The 23,009-nt window shown below is 45.8% G+C and overlaps 2 protein-coding genes across 2 annotated transcripts; one reads left to right on the top strand and one right to left on the bottom strand.

Annotated features, from left to right (window-relative positions):
• The first annotated feature begins 13,782 nt into the window (after window positions 1-13,782).
• On the top strand, window positions 13,783-21,649 carry LOC135570762 (B-type lectin plumieribetin-like). The gene is made up of 3 exons (XM_065016730.1): window positions 13,783-13,987; window positions 14,296-14,389; window positions 21,193-21,649. Exons 2-3 carry the CDS (start codon window positions 14,300-14,302, stop codon window positions 21,436-21,438), a joined length of 336 nt encoding a protein of 111 aa, XP_064872802.1. The 5' UTR covers window positions 13,783-13,987; window positions 14,296-14,299; the 3' UTR covers window positions 21,439-21,649.
• A 441-nt stretch (window positions 21,650-22,090) lies between these two features.
• On the bottom strand, window positions 22,091-22,780 carry LOC135570764 (small ribosomal subunit protein mS29-like). Its single transcript, XM_065016732.1, has 4 exons — window positions 22,748-22,780; window positions 22,566-22,655; window positions 22,237-22,354; window positions 22,091-22,193 (listed from the first exon to the last, which is right to left on the bottom strand). The coding sequence occupies exons 1-4, from the start codon at window positions 22,763-22,765 to the stop codon at window positions 22,108-22,110; spliced, it is 312 nt and encodes a 103-aa protein (XP_064872804.1). The 5' UTR covers window positions 22,766-22,780; the 3' UTR covers window positions 22,091-22,107.
• Between the last annotated feature and the right edge of the window lie 229 nt (window positions 22,781-23,009).

The following is a 23,009-nucleotide window of genomic DNA, read 5'->3' as shown; positions in this document are numbered from 1 at the left end:
ATCTGAAGCATTCTATCAATTAACACAGGCTAGTTTTAAGCGTCTGTTACAGAAAGGGTAGGTTTAAGGCCCTTTCTTACCAAGTCCTTTCCTCACTCCTGAGTCTTAAAGTAATGCCTTGGCACGTTGAGGAGAAAGTGACACTTTGAGAATGAGGAACCATTGCAGGAAAACATTCAATAACAGATTTATTTTCATCACAGAAAAACTGATAGGCTACTACAGGATTCTCTAGACATGGGATTTCACCAACTATCTTTCTTTCCTCAAACCGTGGCAGAACTGAACTGCTTTATAGTGGTGAATGTGGTATTTGCACCATAGTGTATAGCTCATACTAGTTTTCAACACCTGACTAGAGGTGTTGATTGTGCTTCTGGAATATGGTGAGTCATTGTCAGTGGTGTAAAGTACTTAGGTAAAAATACTTGAAATACTTGTCTTTGTCCAGCAACCGGCTCAAGAGGCTCACAGACTGTTGATAGGTGTGGCATGAACGTTGCAAGATAGTTTGCAAAGCCGATGAGACGCTGTACTCCTTTTGCATCAGACGGGTTTGGCTTGTCGAGGATCACTCTGTCTTTGTCTAGGTCCGGCTTCGGGCCTTTGGCCGAGAGAATGCGACCATGGAAGTGGACATATTTCACCTTGAACTGCAGCTTCTTCTGGCCAAGGCGAAGCTTAACTCATCGGCAGCACTCCATCAGTGCCAGGAGCTTCACATCATGAATACGTTCTGCTTCTTCGTCTGTGTCACCACAGCCTACGATCAGGACATCATCGGCTATGGGTTCAATGCCCTTGAGCCCAGCCAATAACTTGTGCTGCTTGCGTTGGTATATCTCAGGCACAACTGAGACACCAAACGGGAGCTTGAGCCAGCGTTTCCCACCCCAGGGGTCCAGAAGGTAGTCATGAAGCTGCTTTCTTCGTCCAGCTTGCATTGAAGGAATGCATCTCGGGCATCCACTAAGGTGGAAATGCTGGCCTTGGGAGTAGTGGGATCGTTTCAGTGCTTGGTTCAGATGCTTTGGGTCGATGCAGACCCTCAGCTTCTCTGGTTTTTTCACTATGACCATATTGCTGATCCAGTCAGTTGGTTTAGTCACAGATGTCATGTGGCCATCGGCCTCATACTTGTCCAGCTGGGCCTTCACAGCCACTTTCATTGCAATGGACACATTGCGAGGAGCACACTGGACTGGAGTGATGCTCTCATCCAATTCAAAGTATACCTCCCCAGGCACTGATTCAACGGGCCTGTTGAATATATTGTCATATCTGCTGAGTAGTTGTTCTTTGGACAGGGGTCCATGCTGGACATGATCCACAATGTGCAGATAATTTGGTATCATACTGTACACATACCTAAACCTGAACTAAATACTATGTCAGGTATCATACAGTATACACACCTTAACCTGGGCTAAATACTATGTCAGGTATCATACAGTATACACACCTTAACCTGGGCTAAATACTATGTCAGGTATCATACAGTATACACACCTTAACCTGGACTAAATACTATGTCAGGTATCATACAGTATACACACCTTAACCTGGGCTAAATACTATGTCAGGTATCATACAGTATACACACCTAAACCTGGACTAAATACTATGTCAGGTATCATACAGTATACACACCTTAACCTGGACTAAACACTATGTCAGGTATCATACAGTATACACACCTAAACCTGGACTAAATACTATGTCAGGTATCATACAGTAGACACACCTAAACCTAAACAGTCCCAGAATAACAGCAAAGGACCTTGTGAAGATGCTGGAGGAAATGGGTACAAAAGTATCTATATCCACAGTAAAACAAGTCCTATATTGAAATAACTTGAAAGGCCGCTCAGCAAGGAAGAAGCCACTGCTCCAAAACCGCCAGAAAGAAGCCAGTTTGCATGTTTGGAGGAAAAAGGGGGAGGCTTGAAATGTGCAGCACAAGACATGGTACAAACATTATTTGGTATCATACAGAACACATACCTAAACCTGAACTAAATACTATGTCAGGTATCATACAGTATACATACCTAAACCTGAACTAAATACTATGTCAGGTATCATACAGTATACATACCTACACCTGAACTAAATACTATGTCAGGTATCATACAGTATACATACCTAAACCTGAACTAAATACTATGTCAGGTATCATACAGTATACATACCTACACCTGAACTAAATACTATGTCAGGTATCATACAGTATACATACCTAAACCTGAACTAAATACTATGTCAGGTATCATACAGTATACATACCTACACCTGAACTAAATACTATGTCAGGTATCATACAGTATACATACCTACACCTGAACTAAATACTATGTCAGGTATCATACAGTATACATACCTAAACCTGAACTAAATACTATGTCAGGTATCATACAGTATACATACCTAAACCTGAACTAAATACTATGTCAGGTATCATACAGTATACATACCTAAACCTGAACTAAACACTATGTCAGGTATCATACAGTATACATACCTAAACCTGAACTAAACACTATGTCAGGTATCATACAGTACACATACCTAAACCTGAACTAAATACTATGTCAGGTATCATACAGTATACATACCTACACCTGAACTAAATACTATGTCAGGTATCATACAATATACATACCTACACCTGAACTAAATACTATGTCAGGTATCATACAGTATACATACCTACACCTGAACTAAATACTATGTCAGGTATCATACAGTATACATACCTAAACCTGAACTAAATACTATGTCAGGTATCATACAGTATACATACCTAAACCTGAACTAAACACTATGTCAGGTATCATACAGTATACATACCTAAACCTGAACTAAACACTATGTCAGGTATCATACAGTACACATACCTAAACCTGAACTAAATACTATGTCAGGTATCATACAGTATACATACCTAAACCTGAACTAAATACTATGTCAGGTATCATACAGTATACATACCTAAACCTGAACTAAACACTATGTCAGGTATCATACAGTACACATACCTAAACCTGAACTAAATACTATGTCAGGTATCATACAGTATACACACCTTAACCTGAACTAAATACTATGTCAGGTATCAGGCGTTTGCATGTAGAGCCTGAGAGGAGAGAATGTTGACTGGTTTTCACAATCTCAAACTCCAGCTTGTTTTTGCGTCCACGAATTACACATTCGGTCACAAAGATGCCCATAGAGCTCATTAGCTCTCCTGAGTACAGCTTTAGTCTAGTATCAGGTGCCAGGTTGATTTTGTCTTTGTAGCTCATTACGTTGCTTGTTGTGTAATCGTAGTGTCACAAACCATTTCTTCCCTCTTGAGTGTACAGCCCCAATTGATTCATGCATGTAAATGTCACTTTCACTGTTCTGAAACTGAGTGACATCATCAACACAGTAAATCTTGCCCTCACTCACCCGTCTTTTTCTTTTGAGACACACTTTTACAAAGTGATTATTAGTTCCACAAGCTCTGCATGGTTTTCCGTAGGCAGGGCAGTGCTCTTTGCCTCGTGCCTGTGTATTTTCACAGTATTTACATAATTGCAGGTGTAGCAGCACGGTGGCTAGGAAAAACTCCCTAAAAAGGCCAAAACCTAGGAAGAAACCTATAGAGGAACCAGGCTATGAGGGGTGGCCAGTCCTCTTCTGGCTGTGCCGGGTGGAGATTATAACAGAACATGGCCAAGATGTTCAAATGTTCATAAATGACCAGCATGGTCAAATAATAATAATCATAGTAGTTGTTGAGGGTGCAGCAAGTCAGCACCTCAGGAGTAAATGTCAGTTGGCTTTTCATAGCCGATCATTGAGAGTATCTCTACCGCTCCTGCTGTCTCTAGAGAGTTGAAAACAGCAGGTCTGGGGCAGGTAGCACGTCCGGTGAACAGGTCAGGGTTCCATAGCCGCAGGCAGAACAGTTGAAACTGGAGCAGCAGCACGGCCAGGTGGACTGGGGACAGCAAGGAGTCATCATGCCAGGTAGTCCTGAGGCATGGTCCTAGGGCTCAGGTCCTCCAAGAGAAAGAAATAAAGAATTAGAGAGAGCATACTTAAATTCACACAGGACACCGGATAAGACAGGATAAATACTCCAGATATAACAGACTGACACTAGCCCCCCAACACATAAACTACTGCAGCATAAATACTGGAGGCTGAGACAGGAGGGGTCAGGAGACACTGTGGCCCCATCCGATGATACCTCCGGACAGGGCCAAACAGGCAGGATATAACCCCACCCACTTTGCCAAAGCACAGCCCCCACACCACTAGAGGGATATCTTCAACCACCAACTTACCATCCTGAGACAAGGCCGAGTTTAGCCCACAAAGATCTCCACCACGGCACAACCCAAGGGGAGGCGCCAACCCAGATACATGCTATGGGGTTCTCTGTCTTCAAGGTCCATGGTGAATTACTCTGCCTTGATTTGTTTTTTCAGAATGTCTGCCTGGCAACAGCATGAACAGTATCAACGTCGGTGAACGGGGTCTCGATTTCCATTGCTCTCATTCTCATGTCACTGACTTCGGCAGTGCAGCACATTTCAAAGGCAGTTACTAATGTAGGCAGGGCAGGGCAGTGCTCTTTGCCTCGTACGTGTGTATTTTCACATTATTTACACCAAATCAAATGTATTCATATAGCCCTTCTTACATCAGCTGATATATCAAAGTGCTGTAGAGAAACCCAGCCTAAAACCCTAAAGAGCAAGCAATGCGTCTCTCTCTTAGTAGACGCCGGCGCGTATTCTCATTTGCAAATCCCAGCACTATTTTGTCACGAATCAATTAATCTTTCAATCCCCAGTATTCACAAGTAGCGGATCTTTCTCTCAAACGTGTTACAAAGATGTGTACTGACTCACCCTGTTTGCAGCTTCCGAAAACGAACCAATCGTAAATGACGTTCCTGGTGGGTTTGAAGTAATTCTCCAATGCAATCCAATATAGCCTTTGCATCACACTGTTGTCGTGCTGTGAGGGTGAGTTTGTGCCGGTAGAAATGCCTGCATTCGCTGCCCATTAAACTCCTCAGAGTTGCCGCTTGGACGTCGTTGGGTTTCTTATGTAGACCGGTTGCCAGCGCATAGTCCTCGAATTTGTGAAATGATCGCCCCTCATCTAGCTTCAGAGTTTGTTCTGTTAGGTGACCTAAACTGGGATATGCTTAACACACCGGCAGTCCTACAACCTAAGCTAGATGCCCTCAATCTCACACAAATCACCAAGGAACCCACCAGGTACAACCCTAAATATGTAAACAAGGGCACCCTCATAGACGTCATCCTGACCAACTGGCCCTCCAAATACACCTCTGCTGTCTTCAACCAGGATCTCAGCGATCACTGCCTCATTGCCTGTATCCGCTAAGGATCCGCAGTCAAACGACCACCCCTCATCACTGTCAAACGCTCCCTAAAACACTTCTGCGAGCAGGCCTTTCTAATCGACCTGGCCTGGGTATCCTGGATGGATATTGACCTCATCCCGTCAGTTGAGGATGCCTGGTCATTCTTTAAAAGTAACTTCCTCACCATTTTAGATAAGCATGCTCCGTTCAAAAAAATGCAGAACTAAGAACAGATATAGCCCTTGGTTCACTCCAGACCTGACTGCCCTCGACCAGCACAAAAACATCCTGTGGCGGACTGCAATAGCATCGAATAGTCCCCGCGATATGCAACTGTTCAGGGAAGTCAGGAACCAATACACGCAGTCAGTCAGGAAAGCCAAGGCCAGCTTCTTCAGGCAGAAATTTGCATCCTGTAGCTCTAACTCCAAAAAGTTCTGGGACACTGTAAAGTCCATGGAGAACAAGAGCACCTCCTCCCAGCTGCCCACTGCACTAAGGCTAGGTAACACGGTCACCACCGATAAATCCATGATTATCGAAAACTTCAACAAGCATTTGTCAATGGCTGGCCATGCCTTCCTCCTGGCTACTCCAACCTCGGCCAACAGCTCCCAGACACCCTGGACTCATACTGTTACAGACCTATATCCATCCTGCCCTGCCTATCTAAGGTCTTCGAAAGCCAAGTCAACAAACAGGTCACTGACCATTTCGAATCCCACCGTACCTTCTCCGCTGTGCAATCTGGTTTCCGAGCCGGTCACGGGTGCACCTCAGCCACGCTCAAGGTACTAAACGATATCATAACCGCCCTTGATAAAAGACAGTACTGTGCAGCCGTCTTCATCGACCTGGCCAAGGCTTTCGACTCTGTCAATCACCATATTCTTATCGACAGAGTCAGTAGCCTCGGTTTTTCTAATGACTGCCTTGCCTGGTTCACCAACTACTTTGCAGACAGAGTTCAGTGTGTCAAATCGGAGGGCATGTTGTCCGGTCCTCTGGCAGTCTCTATGGGGGTGCCACAGGGTTCAATTCTAGGGCCGACTCTTTTCTCTGTATATATCAATGATGTTGCTCTTGCTGCGGGCGATTCCCTGATCCACCTCTACGCAGACGACACCATTCTGTATACTTCCGGCCCTTCCTTGGACACTGTGCTATCTAACTTCCAAACGAGCTTCAACGCCATACAACACTCCTTCCGTGGCCTCCAACTGCTCTTAAACCAAATGCATGCTTTTCAACCGTTCGCTGCCTGCACCCGCACGCCCGACTAGCATCACCACCCTGGATGGTTCCGACCTAGAATATGTGGACATCTATAAGTACTTAGGTGTCTGGCTAGACTGTAAACTCTCCTTCCAGACTCATATCAAACATCTCCAATCTAAAATCAAATCTAGAGTCGGCTTTCTATTCCGCAACAAAGCCTCCTTCACTCACGCCGCCAAACTTACCCAAGTAAAACTGACTATCCTACCGATCCTCGACTTCGGCGATGTCATCTACAAAATAGCTTCCAATACTCTACTCAGCAAACTGGGTACCACTGCGACCTGTATGCTCTAGTCGGCTGGCCCTCGCTACATATTCGTCGCCAGACCCACTGGCTCCAGGTCACCTACAAGTCCATACTAGGTAAAGCTCCGCCTTATCTCAGTTCACTGGTCACGATGGCAACACCCACCCGTAGCACGCGCTCCAGCAGGTGTATCTCTCACTGATCATACCTAAAGCCAACACCTCATTTGGCCGCCTTTCATTCCAGTTCTCTGCTGCCTGTGACTGGAACGAATTGCAAAAATCGCTGAAGTTGGAGACTTTTATCTCCCTCACCAACTTCAAACATCTGCTATCTGAGCAGCTAACCAATCGCTGCAGCCGTACATAGTCTATCGGTAAATAGCCCACCCAATTTACCTACCTCATCCCCTTACTGTTAATATTTATTTACTTTTCGGCTCTTTTGCACACCAGTATCTCTACCTGTACATGACCATCTGATCATTTATCACTCCAGTGTTAATCTGCAAAATTTTTATTATTCGCCTACCTCCTCATGCCTTTTGCACACAATGTATATAGACTCTCTTTTTTTTCTTTTTCTACTGTGTTATTGACTTGTTAATTGTTTACTCCATGTGTAACTCTGTGTTGTCTGTTCACACTGCTATGCTTTATCTTGGCCAGGTCGCAGTTGTAAATGAGAACTTGTTCTCAACTAGCCTACCTGGTTAAATAAAGGTGAAAAAAAATAATAGATAATAATTTGTCCCTGAAGTTGTACCAATTAGTATTCGAGACCCCTGTGAGAATCATGGGATTTGGTGGCGGAATGTTCGCTGCCATAGCGATGGAATATGAGATATCTTTGCCTTCAGCCATCGAGGTAACATTAGGTAGTGATGCTAGCTTGCCAGCTAACAACGAGTTGATCCGTGTTGTGACTAGCAGTAGGAAACGGTGTGTGTTCGCATATGGAACGTAACCGCGCCAATACTGTACTCAGCTACAGAAATAACAAACGTGTGGTTTTCAAGACACTTCTGATACCATGATATGATATGATATGTTGGATAAAGGAATGAAGACAGACACCAATGTCAAGTTCAATAGCCTTGTTCAAGCATTGTACAAATCCCTACACACGGAGTCCAGGAAACAGTCCGTCTAGTCGATTACCTATCAATTACACTCCGTAACAATCATCCTGGTCATTTCTACTGCCTCTGATCGAGCGGACTCACTAAACCCTTGCTTTGTTTGTAAATTATGTCTTAGTGTTTGAGCGTGCCCCTGGCTATCTGTAAATATATATATATATATATTTTTTTTATAGAAAATGGTGCAGTGTGGTCTGCTTAATATAAGGAATTTGAAATGATTCAATTATTCAACTTTTACTTTTGATACTTAAGTATATTTTAGCAATTACATTGACTTTTGATACTTAAGTATATTTAAAACCAAATATATATATGTATTTTTTTTTTACTCAAATAGAATTTTACTGGGTGACTTTTTCTTAAGGTATTGTAGCGACCCGCACAGACAGCTGTGTGTTATGTGCTAGGCTAGGAGGTGGTTGTGTTGTACTGACCAGTACCCGGTGTTCGCGGGGTCCGACATGTCAATCAACCTGCTATCTGCCAATCACGGGAATGCCTGGAATGTTCTGATGCCGGGCATCCTGGTGGTTGGCGGAGTGGCGTGGAGGGGGGTTGGGCATTGAAAGTTAAGACCAGGTTCAGCCTTTGTTCTTTCTCTCTTACGTCTGGGCTTCACAAGAGAAGGTCACGATTGGCTTGTGGGTTATCTGTCATCTATTTGGCGTGTGCTACGGCCCAAACAGTAGCCTGTGTAAAGTTGGTTCAATAAACCGTCAATTCGCAAACTCAAGCCTCTGTCTGGACAATTGTTCATTTATGATCTAGTCAGGTCATTACATTGGTGTCAGAAGTAAAAACGTTGATACAAGTTAGCCAGCTAGCTAGCTGACTTATGTGGCTAGCTACCGTAGGTGAGAACGGGATTGAAAATGCTTCGAGGGAATCCGAAAGTGAAGGTGGAGGTAGGGGACGATTATGGCCTAGGAGGTGCGTGTGAATGGACGTCGGGGTTCTGTCTGAGGAGATCGCCAGGGCGTCGGAGCGCAGAGGCCGCTTGAGGGAGGACGTTAGAGTGATGGTGGCTGAAGCGGGCATGAGTGCTTCGTCGAGTGTATTTCGCGCGGATTCTGGTGGGCGGACCGAAGTGGCGACGTCGACGCGGCGTGACGAGGATTCTGGGGCTCAGGATGTAAACAAACATGGCGGCGCCCAGTTCCCGGCTGCGTCCGTATCTGTTAAGACCCCGAAGTATTCCGGTAAGGCGGATTGGGAAGCTTTTCATGCTCAGTTTGAACTGTTAGCTCATTTTAGGGGTGGTCGGATGAAGAAAGGGCACTGCAGTTGGCTTTATGCCTCACGGATGAAGCTCTGTCCTGTTTGATATTGATTAGCCCCGAGGACAGGCATGATTATGGTGCTCTAGTGGGAGCACTGAGGAGCGCTATGGACAGTGTGTACAGCCCGGGCTACTGCGCTCCGAACTGAGGAATAGACGCAGGCAGCCTGGAGAGCCTCTACGGGTGCTAGCTAATGACATTGAGAGCCTCTCTCGGCGGGCATATGCTCACATGCCCCCTCCGTGCAGAGCGAGCTAGCACGGGACCAGTTCATACAGGCTCTCCCCTACGGAGCTGCGCATACAGACCCAGCTGGCTCATCCTGAGTCATTGCAGACAGCCTTGGAGATGGCTTTGGAGAGGGAGCTGGTGTGGGCTGGGGCTTCAGCTGGGGCTTTGGTGGGGGTGCAGGGAGACACACCCTCTGTGCGAGCTGGGGGCAGAGCAGCCCGGAGCCGGAAAAGCCTGCTTGGGTGGCCGAAATGACAGAACTCATTCGGGCTGTGTCGCTACAGGCGGCACGAAACACAAGCCCTGGTCCCAGGGTCTGCTGGGGTTGTGGCCAGCCAGGCCATCTGCGCCGAGATTGCCCCATGTCCCCCAGAGCTCAGGGAAACGGCTCGGGGTCCGCATAGACCGGGTAGTGCGGACCCCTGGCTTTCTATCCCAACCACCATCATCTTCAGGAGGAGCCCACCGGCACAGACGGGGAAGCAAGGCTCCACTTCCCCAGAAGCAGACGAGGGCAAGCGGAGGGAGCCTGTTGTTGTGGTGGGCCGGACCTGTGTTGGGGACTTTTGTCATGTCCCTGTCACTGTGGAGGGGGTGCCCTGCTCCGCCCTGGTGGACACTGGGTCCACAGTAACCCTGGTGAGGCCAGATATTGTGCCAGGTTGGACTCAGTGTGAGCCTACAACTGTGCAGCTCCGCACAGTCACAGGTGAGCTGGCACCCATGAAAGGGAAGGGAATAATGACTCTGACAGTAGGGGGCAGGACTGTGCGTCATCCTGTGTGGGTGGCGGCTGTGCAGGACCCTTGTATCCTGGGGTTGGACTTTCTTAGGAGCACAGGCTGCCAGTTAGACCTAAATAGGGGCACACTGAGCTTCCAGGGAGGGACGGAAGTCACCATGGCCCCCCCTAATGTCACATTCACTCAACCCAACAAACCCTTTACTCCAACAGTTAAAGCAGCAGAGACTCATGGCTGCGCCCCTCCCCCACAGCTGTGTGACTTTTCCCCAGTCTCCCCTGTCAGGCCAGAGCCGGTGTGTTACATTCCCCCAGCTACCTCCATGACACAGCCCTCTGTGAGCTTTGGCCGCACCCCCCAGCCCAGCTACCCCAGATGGGAGAGGAGAGGACACTGCAGTGAGGGAGATATGGGGAGGAACTGTGTTGGTCTTGACCCTGAGCAGCAGGAAGGTTGTGGCAGTTGCTGTTTGAATTCAGAGACAGCTTTGCGTTGCTGTGAGGAAGAGGTGGGTCAGACTCTTCTGGTGCAGCATGAGATCGACACAGGTGATGCTCGACCCATCAAGATGCGTCCCCGCCATCCCGCTGGCACGCCAGGAGGCGGCAGACAAGGCTGTGTTGGAGATGCAGCGGGCAGACTTCATTGAGCCCTCAGACAGCCCCTGGGCGGCGCCAGTCAGTCATGGTTCCGAAGAAGGGTACTACAGGAGTTTGACGGGGCTTCTCACGTGCACTGCGTTGCTGCCCCACTGACCTCACCGCCTCCTGGACACAGGGACAAGCTGAGGTTCTGTGCGGACTACAGGCGGCTGAATGAGGTAACCAGGAAGGACTCATACCCCATACCACGTATCGATGAGTCGCTGGACCTGGTTAGGGGGTCCTCCTGGTTCTCCTCACTAGACCTCCGCAGAGGCCAGAGCCAAAACTGCGTTCTCCACTAACAGAGGACACTGGCAGTTCAAGGTCCTGTGCTTTGGCCTGTGCAACGCTCCAGCTACTTTTGAGCGTTTGATGGACAGGGTGCTGGCTGGCATCCCCCGACAGCAGTGTCTGGTATACCTCGATGACATCCTGGCCCATGGCAGCTCCTTCCAGTCAGCCCTGGGGGCGCTACGGCGTGTGCTGGAGAGGGTGGCTGCCGCAGGTCTGAAGCTCCACCCCGAGAAGTGCCACTTCATGAGGAGAGAGGTGTCCTTCTTGGGCCACCGAGTGGGGAAGGAGGGGATCAGCACCATGGAGGACAAGGTAGGGGCTGTCAGAGACTGGCCCACCCCCACCGACCAGCGTCAGCTGAAGAGCTTCCTGGGCCTGGCCTCGTACTACAGGAGGTTTGTACGGGGCTTCTCAAGCGTTGCTGCTCCACTGAACCGCCTGCTGCCGAAGGACAAGGCTTTCACTTGGACAGTGGAGTGTGAGGAGGCGTTCAACACCCTCAAACGTGCACTGATCGAGGCCCCGTGCTCGCCCCCTGACCTCACCTTGCCCTTTATCCTGGACACAGACACGAGCAATGTGGGCATGGGTGGGGTGCTGGCCCAGGTGGGGCCAGAGGGGGAGAGAGTGGTGGCGACTTCAGCAAAACATTTGACAAACATGAGCGCCGCTACTGTGTCACCCGGCGGGAGCTCTTGGCTGTTGTGGCTTCCGTCAAACACTTCAAGTACTACCTGGGTGGTCTGCCCTTTACTGTAAGGACTGACCACTCTGCTCTCCAGTGGCTCATGTCTTTCAGAGAGCCAGAGGGGCACAAGCACGCTGGTTGGAGGAGCTTCAGCCGTATGACTTCACGGTGGTGCACAGGGCAGGGGCACGCCACTCCACGCCATGTCCCGTCGGCCCTGTACTGCAGACGGCTGCCGCCACTGTGAACGGAGAGAGGGACGGGAGAGAGAGCTGCGGGCAGAGGAGGGTGTCTGTGCCACAGTGTGTCGGGCGAGCGGGCCTGTCAACTGTGAGCTGCAGACTGTCGACGTGGCTGAATGGCGGCAGCAGCAGGGACGGGACACAGACCTACAGCCAGTGCTACAGTGGGTAGAGGCGCAGGTGAGGCCACCATGGGAAGAGGTGACAGCGCTCTCACTCTCCACCAAAGGGTTGTGGTCGAAGTTTGAGAGACTGCGGCTGGCTGATGGCGTGCTACAGCGGGCATGGAAGGAGTCAGCTACGGGAGAGGAGAGGTGGCAGGTGGTGGTCCCAAAAGCATTGCGGGAGGCTGTGCTCCAGAGTACTCATGGGGGGGTGGGGACTGGACACTTTGGGGTCACAAAAACACTGCGATGGCGTTTGGTCGGAGCCCCGTCTCCGTCAGGGCTTCTACTGGGGGCAGCACAAGAGGGATGTGGAGGACTTTTGTCGCCGCTGTGACAACTGCACAGCGAGAAAGGGCCCCCCAGGCCGCTCTCATGCTCAGCTCCAACAGTTCCCAGTGGGGGCTCCCATGGAGAGGGTGGGAGTGGATGTAGTTGGGCCGTTCCCCACCACAGACAGTGGAAACCGCTGGGTGCTCACGGCCATGGACTATTTCACAAAATGGCCCGAGGCCTATGCTCTGCCTGACCAGGAGGCAGAGACCATCGTCGACGCCCTGACAGGGGGATGTTCAGCAGGTTTGGAGCTGCAGAGTCCATCCACAGCGACCAAGGCAGAAAGTCCCTGTGTTCGCCCCAGGAACCCCCACAATTCTCCCTCTCTGGCAATGACATTCTCCAGGCACCCACCCTCAGGTGCCGCAGACAAGGCTCCAGACAGCCCACTGCCCCCCTGTCTCCCCCTGTGTCACCATGTTCCTCCGTGGTTCCCCAGAACCACGGACTGTGAATGCAGGTGTAGGCAGAAAAGGAACCGTTCCCGCACTTTGTCCTTGTCCCCCATATCCCTGCCTTCATCCCCTAGTTCCCAGAGGGGCACTGCGACCATCACAGGAACCCCCCACGCAGGCAAAGGAGACCTCCGGGTCGCTTCAGAGACTTTGTTTGTTCCCTCGGGGACGAGGGACTTTGTGGTGGGGGGGCTGTGTAGCGACCCGCACAGACAGCTGTGTGTTATGTGCTAGGCTAGGAGGTGGTTGTGTTGTACTGACCAGTACCCGGTGTTCGCGGGGTCCGACATGTCAATCAACCTGCTATCTGCCAATCACGGGAATGCCTGGAATGTTCTGATGCCGGGCATCCTGGTGGTTGGCGGAGTGGCGTGGAGGGGGGTTGGGCATTGAAAGTTAAGACCAGGTTCAGCCTTTGTTCTTTCTCTCTTACGTCTGGGCTTCACAAGAGAAGGTCACGATTGGCTTGTGGGTTATCTGTCATCTATTTGGCGTGTGCTACGGCCCAAACAGTAGCCTGTGTAAAGTTGGTTCAATAAACCGTCAATTCGCAAACTCAAGCCTCTGTCTGGACAATTGTTCATTTATGATCTAGTCAGGTCATTACAGTATCTTTCCTTTTACTCAAATGACATTTGGGTACTTTTTCCACCACTGGTCATTGTAACTATCATGTACATTTCAGCCGCATTTGGTCAAATTTAATGTACAGTGGACACCACCCATTTCCTCATCCTTATTACTCCACCCCCTTCACCTGAGCAGGGATATAAGGCCAGAGCTGCTTCATCACCGCGCAACTGCAACCTGCAATTCACTTCTTCAATCTACTGCTCCTAAATACTTGTAAGTTCATTTAAGAATTTGAGGTAACTCCTATTTTAACGTGTGTTTTTTCATTTATGTACAGGGAATGGCCAGTTAAATGAGGTCTTAATGAGATGCATTTCTATTACTTTTGTGTATTATTTAGTTATTTTTTACATTTGTCATTTAGAACTGGAATTATCCATTCTCATTATAAAAGAGCTAGTTTAGGCACATTTTCTCTCTCTTTCTTCCTTTTGTCTAAATGTGTTTTGCTCCTTCCTGTTTGTGTGGGTGTTTACTATAATAAACTGCAGCAAATAAACAATATCAATTCTCTCTTTCAGAATCATGAGTAAGAACTACATGAGCACCGAGAGGATTCTGCTGAAAGGGGACTACCTCCTCTCCAACAATGGACAATTTAAAGCTATCTTTCAGGTACAATAGTTAGTGAAACACTTACATTTCAATTATATTAACATTAGATATCTGGTCTGCAACTTATTTTGACCTTAGAAGTTTTTTATAGGGATGTAACGATTCAAGCTGTGATCAGACAGACAGTGTCATTAAATCAATGCTGTGTAATAAATTATGTAGTCAACCTTTAATTATATATTTAAATGTTTAATGCATATGTGTACAACAAAAGTTCAACATTCACCTTCTGCTACCATTAACGTCAAGCCATCTAGCATACAGTTTGATGCATTCGATAAATCCAACATGCACCACACAACTCACTGCAACTGGCTCTGCAACACAATGCTGCAAGGCAAACGCAGCGTTCAATTGGAAATGATGTTGCATATGTTGGATTTATCAAACGAATGCATCAAACTGTACGTGTAGACGGCTTGACATTAATGGTAGCAGAAAGAGTTACTGGCAAAGTGAGAGGATTTAACTCTGGTGCCTTCAGCTGAACCTTATTCTTGAGACATTATTTTTATTCTCTAATATATATAAAAATGTTCAAAAGTTTGGGGCCACTTAGAAATGTCATTGTTTTTGAAAGATAAGCACATTTCTTGTCCATTAAAATAACATCAAATTGATCAGAAATAGGTTCGATTACAGGCTCAAAATGACCAGCAACAAAGAACTTTCTTCTGAAACTCGTCAGTTTATTATTATTCTGAGAAATGAAGGCTATTCCATGTGAGAAATTGCCAAGAAACTAAAGATCGAGGCATCTGTTTTTTCTCTAAGTAAGAAAAGCTATTCAAGAATTTACTGGATTAAAAAAATGATAATGATCATTCTGATTAATTACACCAACAGAAAAATACACTTATATTTTATTTTTTCTCCTACACAGCAACTGTAGTAGGAGAATCATCAGCGAGCATCTTCTGGATCCGAAATGTATTAAATACGTAAATTAAAATATTTACCATTACAAATGTAGACAGAGGACAGAGAAAAGCCAACCGCTGATATAATTTGGTATGCCTTTCAGGTGTACATTGGGGCGGCAAGTAGCCCAGTGGTTAAAGCGTTGGGCCAGTAACCGAAAGGTTGCTAGATTGAATCCCTGAGCTGACAAGGGAAAAAATGTCGTTCTGCCCCCAAACAAGGCAGTTAACCAACTGTTCCTAGGCCGTCATTGTAAATAAGAATGTGTTCTGACTTGTCTAGTTAAATACCATTTTTAAAAACATTAGGGGAATGATAATCTCATACTCTGCAAAAAGTTACATCTGATTTAGAAATTAAAATGCAAGATAAATAAATCACAATCTTAGAAAGCCCATAAATCTTTACAAGATAAAGAAGAAAATAACATTTTCTGAATTTACGCAGGAATACTATCTTTTACTTTTGAAGAGAGCCAACAACTACAGGTTAAACTCAAATAAAGCATATTACTTAATGGAAAATATCCCTGGTAAATAACTCACAAAACTAATACACGCTAAACCAGTTATAATTGTAAAATATACACATTCATGTTAATTAGAAACAACGCAATTAATGACCATTTTAAAAGCTTTATGGAAATTGATATAAATCCCAATTAAACAGGTGGACGAATCCTATAGCCTTAGACTCAACAACCCTGAAGCAATTATCAGCAGACGAAAAATAAATCACTCAAAACAGAGACCACCCAAAAAGAAATATTAGATGCTTTTAAAACATTCGCGTGGAGAAAAAGCACCAGGAATAGATAGCTTTATCATCGAATTACCTGCTGAATGGACATAAAATATATTTCATTTTTATTGTCCAGGTTCACGATCAGAAATAGTTTTGGTCGTTTTTCTTTAAACAATCAGTGTATACTAGATACATGGGCTCCGATATGAGACACAAATGATGTTTTAGTAGGAAACGATATGTTTTGATTAGAGAACGAATTGAGATTCAGTTCGATGCGATATGATTCTATGCACTGTTGCATGAACACGTTCAGTTCCCATTCTAAATGAATATCTGCTGCTGATCATGAGCTAGAGTTTATTTTATTTTTTATTTCACCTTTATTTAACCAGGTAGGCTAGTTTAGAACTATCTCATTTACAACTGCGACCTGGCCAAGATAAAGAGTTACACATGGAATAAACAAGCATAGACTCAATAACACAATAGAAAAAAAGTCTATATACAGTGTGTAGTGTCTTAACACTTAGTACTTATTTATGTAATAAGAAAGACTCTGAATACAAGCAATTGAACTGGAGCTTCACATTTACTCAAACGAGTTAGTACCAGAATAACATAGAACCACACTGCGCATGACCAAGGGTGCTCCATCCTTAAAGGGGACATCAGTAATTAACAGAACATAACACAGTGTATGCAAATGGCGTGAGGAGTTAAGGCAATAAATAGGCCATAGTAACGAAGTAATTACAATTTAGCAGATTAACACGAGTGATAGATGAGCAGATGATGATGTGCAAGTAGTGATACCGGTGTGCAATGGAGCACATAAGTAAATTAAAAACAATATGGGGATGAGGTAGTTAGATTAGGTGGGCTATTTACAGATGGACTATGTACAGCTGCAGTGATAGGTTAGCTGATGTTTTAAGTTAGTGAGGGAAATAAGTCTCCAGCGAATTTGAAATTATTATTATTATTTTTTTAAATTCTTTATTTATTTTGCAATTCATTCCAGTCATTGGCAGCAGAGAACTGGAAGGAAAAGTGGCCAAGGTAGGTGTTGGCTTTGGGGATGACCAGTGAGATATACCTGCTGGAGCGCGTGCTACGGGTGGGTGTTATCGTGACCAGTGAGCTGAGATAAGGCGGAGCTTTACCTAGCATAGACTTATAGATGACCTGGAGCCAGTGGGTCTGACGACGAATATGTAGCGAGGGCCAGCCGACTAGAGCATACAGGTTGCAGTGGTGGGTGGTATATGGGGCCTTGGTAACAAAACGGATGGCACTGTGATAGACTGCATCCAGTTTGCTGAGTAGAGTATTGGATAGTCAGTTTTACGAGGGTAAGTTTGACGGCGTGAGTGAAGGCGGCTTTGTTTGCGAAATATAAAGCTGATTCTAGATTTAATTTTAGTTTGGAGATGTTTGATATAAGTCTGGAAGGAGAGTTTACAGCCTAGCCAGACACCTAGGAATTTGTAGTTGTCCACATATTCTAAGTCAGAACCGTCCAGAGTAGTGATGCTAGTCGTGCGGGTGGGTGCGGGCAGCGAATGTTTGAAAAGCATGTATTTTGTTTTACTTGCAGTTGGAGGCCACGGAATGAGTGTTGTATGGCATTGAAGCTCGTTTGGAGGTTAGTTAAGTGTCCAAAGAAGGGCTAGATGTATACAGAATGATGTCGTCTGCGTAGAGGTGAATCAGGGAATCACCCGCAGCAAGAGCGACATCGTTGATATATACAGAGAAAAGAGTCGGCCCGAGAATTGAACCCTGTGGCACCCCATAGAGACTGCCAGAGTTCCGGGCAGGATGGATATAGGTCTATAACAGTTTGGGTCTAGAGTGTCACCTCCTTTTGAAGAGGGGGAGGACCACGGCAGCTTTCCAATATTTAGGGATCTCGGACGATACGAAAGAGCGTTTGAACAGACTGGTAATAGGGGTTGCAACAATGGCGGCAGATCATTTTAGAAAGAGAGGGTCCAGATTGTCTAGCCCAGCTTATTTGTACAAGTCCAGGTTTAGCAGCTCTTTCAGAACATATGTTATCTGGATTTGGGTGAAGGAGAAGCTCAGGCAAGTAGCTGCGGAGCTGGTAGCCAGGAGGAAAGCATGGCCAGCTGTAGAGAAATGCTTATTGAAATGTTCGATTATCATGGATTTATCGGTGGTGACCGTGTTACCTAGCCTCAGTGCAGTGGGCAGCTGGGAGGAGGTGCTCTCGTTTTCCATGGACTTTACAGTGTCCCAAAACATTTAGGAGTTTCTGTTTGAAAAAGCTAGCCTTTGCTTTCCTGACTGACTGTGTGTATTGGTTCCTGACTTCCCTGAACAGTTGCATATTGCGGGGACTATTCGATGCTAGTGCAGTCCGCCACAGGATGTTTTTGTGCTGGTCGAGGGCAGTCAGGTCTGGAGTTCTACATTTTTTTGAAAGGGGCATGCTTATTTAAGATGGTGAGGAAATTACTTTTAAAGAACGACCAGGCATCCTCGACTGACGGGATGAGGTCAATATCCTTCCAGGATACCTTGGCCAGGTCGATTAGAAAGGCCTGCTCGTAGAAGTGTTTTAGGGAGCGTTTGACAGTGATGAGGGGCGGTCATTTGACTGTGGACCCATAGCGGATACAGGCAATGAGGCAGTGATAGCTGAGATCCTGATTGAAAACAGCGTATTTGGAGGGCAAGTTGGTCAGGATAATGTCTATGAGGGTGCCCATGTTTTTGGATTTAGGGTTGTACCTAGTGGGTTCCTTGATCATTTGTGAGATTGAGGGCATCTAGCTTAGATTGTAGGACTGCTGGGATGTTAAGCATTTCCCAGTTTAGGTCACCTAACAGAACGAACTTTGAAGATGAGGGGCAATCAATTCACATATGGTGTCCAGGGCACAGCTGGGAGCTGAGGGGGGTCTATAACTGGCGGCAACAGTGAGAGACTTAATTCTGGAGGGATTCATTTTTAAAATTAGAAGCTCAAACTGTTTGGGCGAAGACCTGGAAAGTATGACAGAACTTTGCAAGCTATCTCTGCAGTAGATTGCAACTCCTCCCCCTTTGGCAGTTCTATCTTGATGGAAAATGTTGTAGTTTGGTATGGAAATCAGAATTCAGACACGGCAAGGACATCAGGGTTGGTGGAGTGTGCTAAAGCAGTGAGTAAAACAAATGTAGGGAGGCGGCTTCTGATAACATGCATGAAACCAAGGCTTTTTAGAAGTCAACAAATGAGTGCCTGGGGACACGCAGGACCTGGGCTCTGTGTGTGTGTGCGTGCGTGTAAATGATGTATGTCTATATAGGCACCTGAGCTGAGCAATAAGAGACTAGGCATCTACCACCCCACTCAATGTGGTCTCCGAGCATTTCGTATTATTCTGTAAGTAAATCCAAGACACTGCATTTAGTATGGATATGCAGTGGCGATTTTAGCATGTAAATCTTGGTGGGTGAACAAAAAAAAATGTTTTAGATGCATGACAGCAACGCCAATACAACACTAAGCAATACACGAAATGCACTATAACGGTGACAAACGGTGCCCACAAACTGTTAGGGCCTACATAAAGCTGTCCCAGCAGCGGAGCTTTCTTTTCAGCACAATTGCGTAAATCATTATCACTGCTACACCTGGCTATCAGTGGAGCCTTGTCTGGCAGCGAAATGGTTAATTCATCCTCATTTACTGCCCTTTAAAAAACATAGCTGATATGGCTGACTAGCTTAAACAAATGTGGTTTCTACTGATAATTGAGTTGTACAAACTATGACATAAGGGGACAACGAGCAGATAAGAGGCAATCTGTAATTTTGAGTACAACATTAATGAGCGGACACAGTCAATATAGCTATTTGTTCAGCACTTTTGAAATGTACAGCGACAGAATTCAGAACAGGGGCCGTTCTTACAACATTCTCCCTGTACACCAAGTCAGTACCATAGGATAAAGGGGGCATATAAGCAGACAATGAAAGCTCTTACAATATTCAATGATTACATTACTCTAAAATAGGCTACATGGGCACCACCAAGTCAGAACAGTAGGGGGGAAGGGACCAAATTATTAGGGTGAGGCACATGGGCTACTAACAGCTTACTACACAAAATACACGTAGTAGTACTTTCTTAGCTACAGTATACATATCTCCCTGTCATATTACATAATTTATGCAGCTACAAACAAGCCATTTTTGGACTCCCTTTGTTGTGCCGTGCTCACTTGAACAGGAAGGTTGCGTGGCGGTCCTTCTGGGCAAATTTTTCATCAGTCTGGCATTTCCTGGATTTATGGTGCTTTCAAGACAATTGGGAACTCGGGGGGGAAAAAACAAGGTTGAATCATGACGTCAGTGATCTTCAGGCCGGAGCTCTAGAAAGAGGCCCGAGTTCACAACTTTGAATTCCAAGTTGAATGACCGTTCAAAAATGTATTTTCCCAGTCTGAGCTTGTTCCCTGTTGTCTTGAACTCATTAAAGTCTGAGATTTCCAAGTTTCCAGTTGTTTTGAATGCGGCAGAAGGCATGCTGGATTGACAGCATGGACAATGTATTCAAACTTTTCTGGCCCATGGTGTTGAATGTTTATCCTTTTAAGCTTGGAATAGAGACCCTTAAACCCAGACATGGACACGTATTACTGCCAAAATAACATGCTAAACAGGCTCTGCCCCACCTGATCTGAATGACGGGTCACCACTGATATGTTACATTTCCTAATGTGTGTATTCATTTGTGGATGTCCATTATACATTCTGATTGATATGTTACGAATTGAAGATTTTAATTTAGAATGGGAAATGAAACAAATCTTAGTGCATCGATTTACATCACATCAAACCATTCTCTAATCAAACCGCATCGAATTGTTTCAAATGACAACGTAATTCCTGTATCAGATCGCAGACCAAGTATCTAGATACGTATCGAATGGAATAAATGCACACCCCTAATATTTTGATTTAGCTGACGAACACTTGCCGCGAATATTGAAAAATAATTTGGGAAATATTTTTCACCCTATACTTTAAGTGATCATTTAAGTGAATGAAAGGAATGCACAGCAGTACAGAGGTCATCTTTGTCTAACATGTTTATATGCAAATTAATTTTCTCTTTGCAGACCGATGGCAACTTTGTGCTCTACGGTTGGGGTCGGGTTGTCTGGGCATCAAACACTGTGAACAAAGATGCTCAGAGGCTCATCCTCCAACAGGATGGCAACCTGGTCATCTACACTACACAGGACCATCCCATTTGGGCAAGTAACACTGGCCGTTGCAACAATACACAAAGAGGCCACCTCACCCTCACTGACAAAGGTACCCTGGAGCTCTACAGAGACCGAGTGGTGATCTGGACATCGTAACATCGACCGGCCCAACAATGCACAAAGAGTTCACCTCACCCTCCCTGACAAAGGTGCTCTGATGCTCTACAGTCCCAGAAATGTGGTCTGGTGCTCTCGTGAGGACACAAATAATGAGGCAGAGTAACATCTTCACTTGACCATACCTGTCTACATCTACCACTAAACTGTATTCAAAAACATTGAGACTCTAACCCTTTGATTTGGTCAAATAAAAATGTATTGACTTAAAGTAGTCATTTGTGTTGTAATTCTGTGCATTGTGTCAGGTACTCTATATTCAAAAGACAAACATCACTAACTTTTCATGAAGAAAATAGCTTTATTGGCTCATATAAAAGAGAACATGAGATCTGACTGTTTTTCGTGTATATTTTTATTATGAAAGACACTATCATGCATCACAACAGAATAATTTATGGAGGGACACATACACAACTGCAACGTTATAATCCATGTATGAGTCTGTATTGGCGTTTGTCCCATAGAGAATGCTAGTGGCCTTGATGTCGCATGGGCAGCACCAGAGGGCTTCCGCCATTTTAAAGTGGTCAAAGTAGTCAACTGAGTGGGGATTCCTATGGGTTGTAACCTCAATGGCACTGCCCATGCTGTCATAGATATAAAGATGAGTCCTATCTCTATGGGTGTGTGGGCCCATGTGTGATGTTACAGGAAGGCACATAGTCTCTCCAGTACAGAAGGGTTTCTGTTGCTGAGGAAGATCAGTTCTTTCTTCCCTTCCTCTGTCTGACCTTTATAGAGAAATCTCAATCAGTTCAAGTGAATATCTCTTACTGTGTGGGTGTTGTAGCCAGTGGCGGTCCAGGTAGTAGAGGTAACAGCTCTCAAACTCCTTCTCACTGTAGAGGGAGACTGGTACTGGGACAAACGGGTCCATGCTGTCAAAGCCCTCCTGTAGGAGGAACACAGAGGACGAGGATGTTTTTAATAGGTGAACTTCTGTTTCTATTTGACTGATGATGCATATAAACACATCAGAAGGGTCTTGTCCAAAAACATCTAGATCATTCCCTTGTTAGCCCAGATCAATAGACACCAAGGGTTAGAGGTAGTTTTTGGACTGGACATATAACATTAACCAGGATGTAATCATGACTCCTGACCTCTCCCAGCAGCTCCTGGGGCAGGTAGGCAGAGCTTGGAGCGTAGAGAGATCCTGTCTGAGACAGCGTGGCGATGACCGCCCCTCCACGCTGAGGAGAGAGAGAAGGACAGAGGTGTAAATCACAATCATGTAATTTTCTAATGTCTATTAGACAGAGAATAACCACCATGCAGTTCTCACCCAGTCATTGTTGATCATCTTCCTCAAGTTATGAACCAATGTCAACTCCTCTGGAGCCACCTGGCAGAGAGGAGAGACACAGAAAAAGTAGAGAGAAGGGAAAAGTGACAGGGGAGAGAAAGGTCAGTCAAGTAAGCAATCTTTACACAGTAATTACAAAGGCAAAAATGGAAGCAATAGAAATGTTAGATCCCTTACTTCAAAGGCAATTATAGTCAATGAACTAATCACTGATCATAATCTTGATGTGATTGGCTTGACT

Source organism: Oncorhynchus nerka, unplaced genomic scaffold (genome assembly GCF_034236695.1).
Source record: "Oncorhynchus nerka isolate Pitt River unplaced genomic scaffold, Oner_Uvic_2.0 unplaced_scaffold_895, whole genome shotgun sequence".
NCBI lineage: Eukaryota > Metazoa > Chordata > Actinopteri > Salmoniformes > Salmonidae > Oncorhynchus > Oncorhynchus nerka.
The sequence above is the reverse complement of the archived record's forward strand: the minus strand, read 5'-3'. Positions and strand labels throughout refer to the sequence as shown.